Source organism: Juglans microcarpa x Juglans regia, chromosome 1S (genome assembly GCF_004785595.1).
Source record: "Juglans microcarpa x Juglans regia isolate MS1-56 chromosome 1S, Jm3101_v1.0, whole genome shotgun sequence".
Classification (NCBI taxonomy): Eukaryota; Viridiplantae; Streptophyta; class Magnoliopsida; order Fagales; family Juglandaceae; genus Juglans; species Juglans microcarpa x Juglans regia.
In genome coordinates, this window is record NC_054595.1 from 23,473,638 (window position 1) to 23,484,702 (window position 11,065).

General features: G+C 36.1%; 2 protein-coding genes across 2 annotated transcripts; one reads left to right on the top strand and one right to left on the bottom strand.

The window, feature by feature from the left end:
* Positions 1-412: 412 nt before the first annotated feature.
* LOC121246039 (sm-like protein LSM36B) lies at positions 413-4,696 on the top strand. The gene is made up of 4 exons (XM_041144016.1): positions 413-573; positions 1,689-1,833; positions 4,207-4,320; positions 4,457-4,696. Exons 2-4 carry the CDS (start codon positions 1,719-1,721, stop codon positions 4,501-4,503), a joined length of 276 nt encoding a protein of 91 aa, XP_040999950.1. The 5' UTR covers positions 413-573; positions 1,689-1,718; the 3' UTR covers positions 4,504-4,696.
* A 750-nt stretch (positions 4,697-5,446) lies between these two features.
* Positions 5,447-10,385, bottom strand: LOC121246038 (BTB/POZ and TAZ domain-containing protein 3-like). Its single transcript, XM_041144015.1, has 7 exons — positions 10,171-10,385; positions 9,737-9,822; positions 8,592-8,980; positions 8,173-8,303; positions 7,756-8,062; positions 6,433-6,746; positions 5,447-5,819 (listed from the first exon to the last, which is right to left on the bottom strand). The coding sequence occupies exons 3-7, from the start codon at positions 8,931-8,933 to the stop codon at positions 5,708-5,710; spliced, it is 1,206 nt and encodes a 401-aa protein (XP_040999949.1). The 5' UTR covers positions 8,934-8,980; positions 9,737-9,822; positions 10,171-10,385; the 3' UTR covers positions 5,447-5,707.
* Positions 10,386-11,065: the final 680 nt, after the last annotated feature.

An 11,065-nucleotide genomic window follows, 5' to 3' on the forward strand; every position in this document is an offset into this window, starting at 1 on the left:
TGTAAAGTTATTTTTATTGTAAAATAGATTTAACGGATTATATGAAATCACATCAATTTGTGAGGTTATTTTGATGTACTCTTGAGGTTATTTTTATCTATTCTCTTTTTGTACGTAACACTTCTAAAAAAAATGTTTTTTCACGACAAGAAAAGTTTGTACTTTGTAACATTCCCATCAGAAATCTTTATTATTTCGCATATGCTTACCTAATTTTTTTTAGCATAATTACTGTTATTATCGTAAAATTTTATCTACCATATTCTTTATTTTATTTTCTTTTATTGTCTTTGATTAAGTTATGGGATAAAACATAAATAATTCAACTAAAAATAATGAAGATAATGATTAGAATTATCATAATTCTAGAAGAGCTAATTAGCAATAGGGCCTCACCGAAACCCAATAACAAGTCCTAAAAACCAATCTGGGAGGCCCAACCGAGGGGAAGAGAGGAACACGTCTTCGTCGTCGTCCTCTCGTCGCTAGATTGCTTTTTCACCATATTAGCGACGTTAGGGCTTATTGCAGCGCACAGAGAAAACTCTCGCTCTCGCTCAGATAATCAAACGGGTGCGTTGTTGATCCTTTATCTCGTTCAATGTTCTTGTGCTTTTAGTTTTTGCGTACAAATTGAGCTGTTTTATTTTGTTTGTATGGTTACTCATGAATTAGGGAGCTGGTTTCAGGACTGTTCCGTTAGGGTTGAAACCCATCTATCATAATTTTCTTATGAGTGCACTCTTTATTATGGGTGATGCTATCAATGGGGATTTTGTTAAATAAATAAAGTACTTTGCTTTGTTGATTCTTTGGTTTGCGTTGGGTTCTAAGTCTTCAAAATCCTCGTTTCACGCACTTTCACATATTGTGAAAATCCTCTAAACTCAATGGGTGATTTCTATTCTTTTCTTGTTTTCTTTAAGCTCTTTGGGTTTTTCTTGTTTTGTTGATGTTATGATCCCATCGGCTAAGTATGAGATTGGTTGGTGGTTTATAAATTCCTAGACACCCTTTCTTTGTAAGCCGGTTTTCAAGGATAAGTTCTACCTATTGGGTTCATAACAAATGGTATCAGAGTCACCCCACGTCTAAGGCCATGTTGCGACGGTTGCAATCGTGCGGCACGGGGGGTGATATCGGCATGACAGTGTTCGTCTGGGGCTAGGAAAGACCTATCGCACAGCCAGTCCGTGTGAGCGCAGGGACCACCATGGACGTTGGCTGCGGAGCGTGATGGTTGTTACAATCCCATATCGACTAAGTACGAGATTGGTTGGTGGTTTATAAGCCCCTAAGTACCCTTCCCTTGTAAGTCGGTTTTCAAGGGTGAATTTTACCTAGTGGGTTCATAACGGTTGACTTGCGATGGTGCTTGGATGCAGATTTAAATAGATTATCGTTACTCATCAAGGGGTTGATTTCTGAGGATCCTTTTGGTGCACATGTAGTATGGAATAATGGTTTTAGAGGACACTGGGGTTCCTTGTTATCACCAGAGTCTAGGGGTTGGAATATTGAGCACTAACATAGAAAGATTTTAACATAGAAAGATATCATGGATGAAAATCCTGCCATGCTTGTTTTGTAATTTCCTTTAACATATCAGCTATCTATCCTCTCCACCACATGCTAGTTATGCTATATTGGTTGAGTGGATGCATTCTCTCTCTCTATTATATAATCAGGAAGAGAAGTTCAGATTCTAGAGAAACGAAATGAGTGGAGGAGGAGAGAAGGGTTCAGCGACCACAAAGACCCCCGGAGATTTCCTCAAATCAATTCGTGGGCGACCTGTTGTTGTTAAACTGAATTCTGGAGTTGATTATCGAGGTCAGTTACTCTTATTTCTCATTTTTCTTACCTTATTTTGGCATGGGTATGGTAAATGGTATAAGAAGATGAAATCTGCTGCCTATTCTTGCTAGTCTTTGTTGGAAATGTTATCTGGTCTGTAGCAGACATTCTTGCCACTGAGGGATTTCAGATAATTCCAATTCCACTGGCCAGTTAAGGTTTTGCATTCTATTACTTGAGAAGGTAAGGGTTTTGTTATATTTGGAAAAAATCCCCAATGCTGATAAAACATAAGAAATATATACATGTTATAAAACGGGAAAAAATATACCATTGTTTATTTGTTTATTACATTTGGTCACTATTTAAATTGTCATTCAAGAAAGGTTTTATGATAGGTTAGCATCTCATGCTTGGGACATTTGCCCCTCCCTTTTTCTCCCTTAAATGTTAGGCAAATGGGGTGAAACAGAATCTTGTGGCAGTCATTTATGATATATACCTTCATCCTTTCAAATCTCTGTTAGAGGGAAAAATGAAATTGGGTACTTTTTTTTTTCCTTATAAGTAAACAGTAGTATTAATAAGGATAGGCATAGCCCAAGTACACTAGAAGGTATACAAGAGATAAGACCTATCTAGGTCGCTATAGAAGAAAGAAAAACATGTACATTTAGAACATTAAAATCTATAGCTATAGCCCAAAGAAATAAGGTGTGAAAAAATAAAGCTCGAAGCTCCTCTAGTGTCCGCTCCTTGTCTTTGAATGTTCGCTCGTTACGCTCTCGCCATATGCACCACATAATGCAGGTAGGAACCATCTTCCACACAACTTTGATTTGTGGAGCACCACCCGGCATCACCACCCAACTGGCCAATAAGTCAACCACTATGGCAGGCATCGCCCAGTTTAACCCAATTCGACTGAGTACTTCGCTCCACACGGCTCTAGCTGTCTTACAATGTAGCAAGAGATGATCCATTATCTCGCCATTTTTCTTGCACATACAACCAATGTTTTGAATACCGTACCGGAAGTCGTACCGGTCAAGGCATTTGAACGAAATATTTCGGTACCGGTACCGTTTCGTGTACCGTTTCGGGATAGTCGATATATGACTAAATTATATATATAAATATATAAAAATTAAATTCTAAAATAATAGTCTATATATGAATAAATTATATATAAATACATATATATATAAATTATAAATAGCCTAGTCTGAATTGAAGGTCAAAAAATAAATTTGTAGTTTGAAAAAAATGAAAAAATAAATTAAAATTGAAGGTCGAAATATCGGTCGGTAGCGGCCGAAATATAGGCCGGTACAGGCCGAAATTGAGGCTTGAACGACAGGTACCAGCCGGTACGAAACATATAGAGTACCTGTACCGGCCCAGAGGCTGGTACGGAAAATTTTGGCCATACTGGCTGGTACGGTACGAAATTCAAAACATTGCATACAACACAAATTTGAGATAATTACCTGGCACTTTCGCAGATTATTGGTAGTCAAAATCTTATCCAGGGCTGTTGTACAAGAGAAGAAGAGTGCTTTGGGAGGCGCCTTATTCCTCCACAATCTTCTCCATGGGAAATGAGTATTTGGTAGAAGTGTAAGGGACTTATAGAAGGAGCAAACCGAGAAAGTACCATTGCCTGCAGGTGTCCACCATAGCTTATCGTCCCGCAATCCATTCAGCTTCATAGAATACGCACTAGGCTGAAAAAAGCCTCAAAACTGTCTATTTCCCAATCTTGGGCTGCTCTACTAAAGGTGACATTCCATTGATCAGAACTGAGAATCTTGCCATTGAAATGCACCATCTGATCCACATACACCACTTCTCCCCAAAGAATCGAAGAATCCTTGGGTACTTAAGGGGAGAGTGGATGTGAGGCTCACATCCTTGTGATAAATAATTGCTTCTTTCTTTTTTTTTTTTTTTTTTTTTTTTCGTTCTTTTTATTAATTTACTTTTCTTGGGTCAAAGAATCGAAGAAACGTTATATACCCGATACGAGTAATGGCTAGTATCAAACATCCATTTATGAAAGGTAGAGAAATACCAAACGGATATAAATAGAGAAGTGATATTTATTGTCATATAGTGTTCAAGCGCCACGTATTCCTTTTGAAAAAAATGAATAAATATGAGACCCATATAAAAAAAAAAAAAAAAAAAAAAAATCTTAATGGTGGATACTACTTTTTTTCAAAAGGATTGCACAACGCTTACACAATCCATGACTGTATCTAACATTATTCTATAAATAAATGTCTATGAGGAATTTGAGCCTTACTAGATTTCGATAGACATCTGACTGATGGTTGGGTACACTCCAATTTGTTTAGCTGGTATGGACTCTGGAAACATTCATTCATAGATTGTCTTTGTGTGCAGGTATTCTCGCATGTTTGGATGGGTATATGAACATAGCAATGGAGCAAACAGAAGAATATGTGAATGGGCAGCTGAAAAATAAATATGGCGATGCTTTCATTCGCGGAAACAATGGTACTTTATAGAATTGCTTTAATTATTTTTTTACTTTTATTTCTCAACTTCCTTTAATGCCCCATACTGTTGTATTATTTGACTGGTATGGTAATTGTTGACTTTTCCCCTTTTATTTATTTATTGAATTTTGCAGTTCTCTACATTAGTACATCAAAGAGGACGCTAGCAGATGGGGCTTGAGTATTGGATTATATATTTAATGCCCCATACTCTGCAGTCAGGCTTTCGATGTTTGTATTTCTGATGTAAGATGATGATATTGATTTGGAAATGAGAATTAGACAGTGCTGCTCAAACTTGGACACATGAAACTTTGTTATCTTTTGTAATGGGATAAGCTATCAAATATCTGAATTGAAGATTGATGCCTTAATTGTTATTTTGATGAACGATCATCATGGTCATGAAGCTTGTTGCACAGAATTTCTTTTAGGCATCCTTTGCTTTTGGTGGCCATTTATTGAAGTTGGATGTTCAAGTATCCAATGAGAAAATCCCAAAATGAAAAAGTAGGAGATGTTAAGTAGTATATTCCTTTTTGGGGCGAATTGAGCTCGTCTCTCATCTTCTTCCCCAGTTATTTAGAGAATTAATAAACATTTGTCTGTTTGGAGGGAAATCAAATAGGCTAATTTTTTTAAAAAAGAAAAATTCTGGCTAGGTTTTATTTTTGGAGAAGTGTTAGGTCTTACACAAAAAATCTTGCGCAAAAAAGGCAAAACTGGCGTGCCATATTGTAATATTATAGATTGAGGAATTCTATGCATCAGTCATTATTCACTTTCACACTCCACACTTGTATTTTTTTTTTTTTTCTTAGGGTGTGAGGTAAGATGATGAATAGAAACTGCTGAGAAGAATTTTTCTTCTAAATTTCCTTTAAAACAAAAATAGCTTTACAATCGAATCATATTAGATCACTTCAATTTTTAAACTTTCTTATATTCTTGTGTTGTGTGTAGACAAATCATTTATCTTATTATTAAATTGCATGAGGAAGTTTTTTTTTTTCCTTAACTTCATCAAAGAAGCGAATTTTTCCCAGTTATTCTGGATAAATCTATTATAAATCCAGCTCGAATGTACATCTTGGCAAACATGATGGACTTGGAGAAATGGCCAGTGGGTATATACATCATATTCCATTAAATTTAACATTACTGAACAGACATGTAATCAAACCAGACACTTGCGGTGCCATTCGAAGAATTTCACAAGTCTCCCTGAATGGCTCACAGATTCTTACCATTCGTTATAAAGGCAAGCTCAGTCACATAAATTATTTTCCTCAAATAAAGCTGAGGTAATAAAATTATAACCCCCACATTCCTGTGAGTATACAAGGTGTATTCAGCAAGGAGGGGGATCACAATGAACCTGAGCACTAACCTGAGAATGTTCGTAGTGACTTCTTTGCTGCTATCACTCTACTCACCAACAGTTTCCATCTAGCTTCATCTTTCTTGGTCTGCTGCTGCATTTTTTCCTTGAAATGCCTAGAAGAGAGAGAGAGAGAGAGAGAGAGAGAGAAGAATATGTTACTAATACAACATCCCTTAGCTCACATCTTTCACTCAAGATCAACAGAACTAAGATTAGAATTCTGCCAAGGGTTGGTACTATGCTGTGTTCCAAATTCAAAGCCTCTAGGAATACAGACTGAACCCCCCATGAGATTCGTTCAACTCGTGGGGTGTATCATTTTAAATTATGTTGAAATCAGAGCAAATTTTACTGCCTAGATACTGTGCTAGTAAGATTTTGGTAAGTAATCAAGTCATCAATTTAATGCCATCTACACATCACCTAGCAAACTGAATTCACATTTCCAGCTTAAATTAATAGGTCGGGGGGACCTTCGATATTTTTCATAGGAGCAAGTGAAGGCAAAAAGTGTCAACTAGGTGCCAAGCCATCAAGTTAATGCCAACTAAGCATCACCTAACTCACTGACCTAGCATTCACTAGTTTAGATTGGAAAAACATTGCTATAATATCAATAGCTTAGAAATGATTTAACCAGATTTTTATCCTTTCAATCAAGACATTCTAATCTATTTCCCCAAACGGTGAAGGGTATAGAGCTGGAGATGGAAGTTTCTTGCTTACCTACAAAGAGCGACCTTGCAATAATCAGGCTCATTGCACATGCGAGAATGCAATTCAAGCAGCTGCCACATACGTTTGCAGTGTGCACAGCCACCTGGAATCCGTGTCTTACAACTAGAAAAATGACGGACTAACATCTCAAGCCCTTTGCAAGCTGGGAAACGACAAGCAACCTGGCTTCCTTTCAGCGCCTTGTCACGAGGCCCTATTGTTCTACACCCATCCCTGCATATGTGAAGGAGGGCTTCCATCGCCTCATTCAGTTGCAAGTAAACCTTTTTCTCTTCAATTTTCTTCAACCGCTCTTGCTTTCTCTGAAAAAAAACATTATTGAAACTAAGGTCCTAATTTTTGAGATTAATCTAAAGGACTGAACATAGAATAAATTGATAAAAACATCACCCGATCGAATTTTTTGTCAAACACCCATTAATTAATTCCTACTTTTCATGTGCACTTGTATTAACCTGAGTCTAGAACACGAACACAATAAAATGCTGTCAGGAATTACAGCAGCTATTAGACTGGCTAGCCAAAGAGAGATTTGTAGGAAAGAAAAGGCTAGGGCATGATTGCCAAGATCATAGCATTTTCAACATTCAAAAAACAGAAAGGTAAAGGGTTTCCAAGGAAAGAGAAATGATTTAAATAACCTTCCACGCTACAATGTGATGAAACACAGCTCTGCAATGAGATTTATACATTTTTCAGGATAAAGTCAATAAAATCACAGCAACAGAACTCACCAAATCCGATTAAAATCACATAAATTAAAATAAAAGAGCCTCAGATTGTATTCAGAGTAGTAGTGTATTCAGGGCAAAAAAAGGGATGTTTTCATATAGTAATAATCTAACATAAATCTCTAAGATATAGGTTTAAAGGCATAATTAAAAGCAATATTTACTTTAGGATTATATTTGAAGAATGCATATTTTGTCTCACTAGGACTGTAGATATTCCACGGCAGGGACATCTTTGGCAGATTCCAACTATTAGATACTAAAGAGGGGGTTTTTTCCCCAACCCAAAGCTTTATAGATAATTAGCCAAGAAGTTACTATGTTGCCAAGCCTATATGAGCAGGCATCTACCACATACTCAGCTCAAAAGCTTTCCGTGTTGCTTTTGCTGGTTTGAGTTTTAATAGATAATTAAATCAGATAAAATTATAGAAAAAAGGCAAGTGCATATAAGATTTTCATCAACGTTTCTATGCCGCCTTCATGGTAGATGCAGATTTGATACACTTTCGCACATCTTCTTTTCATGAGTACAGAAATAAAAGAACTAGGTTTGAAAAGAGAATAGGAACTGACTTACAGAATCTGCCTCGACAACGCACTCCAGAAGTTCTTGTTCGAGTTCAGGATTAGCACGCTTCATTACTTTCCAACCTTCAGTTGAAGATATAGTTTTGAAGTCCCCAATAATAGTACGAACGCAAATGAAGGAGAGCCGAGTTGCATCACAGTTCCTTGCCAATTGAAGCACGTCTATAACGTTTTCTTTGGTCAGCCAGCCCTGCTCCAGAACATATATACAAACTCTTTTCAGCGATGGAATTGAATAGGAGTGTGACAAAGCCAACAAATGGAGAACATGCTGTTTCACCGCTTCCTCTTCATAGCTGGCATTGGGATATTGTAAGAAGAAACAATTCTAAGAACTTCAGCCAGAATAACTACCTGGGAGTGAAATGGGAATGCAGACAGATGGAAGAGGACATATCCAACATACCAGGATGAGTAAAGAAAACGAATGAAAGCATAGACAGCTTGGTGAGGCACCCCAGGAACCTTTATGTATCTCATACCATTCATAACTTTTGCTTGCTGCAGAATATTCGCCAGCACTGTGGATGCCGCACTCTGCACAGTGAAAAATACAATTGATTAGCCTTAGGTTCATCCCTCTTCAATTACCCTGATCAGCAGCCAAATAAATATTTCCAGGAACTTAAAAGTGATGAAATTATATTTTCAAAAGTCCCATTGCCTCTGTCATAATGCCTTTTTTAGGAATTGAAAAGGCAGATTTTTTTTTTCATTCGACAATATTTTCAAGTGAGAACTTCAAAATAGTAAGGTCATGACCTACAATTGAAATTGGCGAACTCCAATTTAGTCAGAAGGAAAAGTGCAGTTCAGTTAACTCACCAGAACACAGGAATGAGCCTGAATATGTGATTTGTCCTCTGTAATAACAAACACATCTGAGCCATATCCTTCCTTGAAAAGTTTGTCCCATGTATCTTTTGTTTCCTTTGGGACAGAGCTACAGTCTGAAATCCTATTGGAAAGTTTGATTCTAGTACAGGATTTGACAGGGAAAGGTGGTGGTTTTGGAATATGACATTTAGAGGATAGAGAAGTGGTGGGAACTTCCAGCACAGGTAAAATATCAGCTGGATTATCTTCCTCTAGGTGTATATTAAAAGATCCACGGAAGGATTCACCACTCGAAGACAGCCAGGGAGAGTCAAAATTGGCTGAAGCCATCAACTAGTATCGTATATATGTTGTACAATCAAATTCAGATCAAAGATCTGCAAACAAGACACAGATTGAGGGACCTCTAATTAAAAGTAAGCGAGCTACAGTACAAAATGGTATTAAAAGAAAATTCATCAAATAAAGAACACTTTAGTAAGCATGGTATTGAACGGTGATAATTAATGCAATAAGAAATATATCTCAAACTAATCTACATATATAGATCATTTTGCCTATAGGGTATCTCCAGGTTGCACCATAACGTCAAACTTCTTCTTGAGAAGGAATATGAAATAAATACAAGTAAACAAAACAGAAACCCCTATATTACCAAACAGGAAAAGAATCGACTGAATAAGTCCTCCTTTCCTTTGTGACTTGCCCAATATTCACAAAGTTGCTTTGCTTTGGGGTTACAGATTTCTTTCTTCCATGCCCACAAAAACCAATACCAAGAAAACATAAACCCATCAGCCTGGACATCTCCAAGCTGCTACCCAAACCAAACATTACCGAAAACTACAATAAATATGTTTAATGAATGTCTTCACGCAGATCTTGACATTGGAATGGGCACTACTTCCGAAATGTATCCAGTACAGTCATAGACTAAACGTGTTCAAACAATTATTCGTGAAAGCACCGCCCCACCCCAACAGAAAAAGGATACGTGGTGGATAATAATATATTACAGAAACATAAATGAATAAATAACAACAGATATAAAAAGTCAGTCACCTACACACAAGTTTGCTTTCAAACGGTGTGATAGCAATCAAACATCTAGAGAGAGAGAGAGAGAGAGATACCTTCAGAAAAGGTAGCAAATCTTCGCAGAAATAAATCGAGATTTGCGCGGTTTTTCGCGAACTTCTATCGTGTAGAGCTAAAGAACCTGGAAAATAAATTAAGAATAACTATAAGAATAATATTAGAGTAACACAATCCCGTTCCCCAAATAACGACAAATATTCCATTTCCAAACCAAAGAAAAAAAAATAAAAAAGAGGGGAAAAAATCCTATTTTGGAGAAACTATCTTCTTCTTCTTTCTTCTTGGGCATCAATAATTGAAAAAATGGAATATATTCTTTTGAGAGAGAGAGAGAGAGAGAGAGAGAGAGAGAGAGAGAGGCCTGGAAAGTGGAAACAGCCATTAAAATTACTTCAAAATGACACAGTTTGGATTTTCAAAAATCAGAAAGAAGAAAGAAAAAGAGTTGTATCAGCTGGAGGTACCTTACCTTAGTCATATTCAAGCAAAACATAAAAGCGGCAAAGTGATTGTCGGAAGCCTTTTTGTTGGATCAAAACTCCTTTGGGAAATGCATGAAAAAGGCTTGGTTGTGAGAATATGAACTTCTTGAAAGAGCTCAGACGAGAGCAAGCAGAGATGATATGTAGAGAGAGACAAACGGAGACAGGTAGAGGGAGAGAGGAAAAGACGTGTGTCTAAAACAGGAGGGAACGTTTAGTACTTTGTTCGTTAGTTATTGGGGAGCCCGAGGGAGAAAATAGGCTTTCAGCTTTCTCACGATATATTGAACTATTTAAAAATAAATAAATGAATTACTAAAAATGAATTTTAGGACTTAATAATTTTTTACTTACTTGAAAATAATTTGACATGCACTAATTTTTAGAATTAATAAATAAATAAATTTATGATTAATGATAGCTACAAGTTTCAAATAAATAAATTTTGTCTAGGTTTTATATATATAAAAAATTATAATTATGAAGTAATTACACAAAAATAATTTCATAAATATGGTTTGATATATTTTATCAGATTGTAAAGTTACTTTTATTATAAAATAAATCTAATAGATTGCATGAAACCACATCAGTTTATGAGATTATTTTTATATAAATCTTTTGTGACTGTAACATTACAAAAAAAATGGATCTCACTAAAAAGAATAAATTTTTATACACTTTTTTAACGTGGGATATATTTTTTTACAAAATGATTGAACGGAGTTGTCTATTTAATACCTATACAAATCATTACTCTAAACTTATTTTAAATTATTAGTATTAGCCGTCATGATTTGATAAAAAAATCATCTCCAATTATTTCCTCATATCCCTTTTATCTATAAAAACAAATAAATTGATTATTAATCAGATCTTATG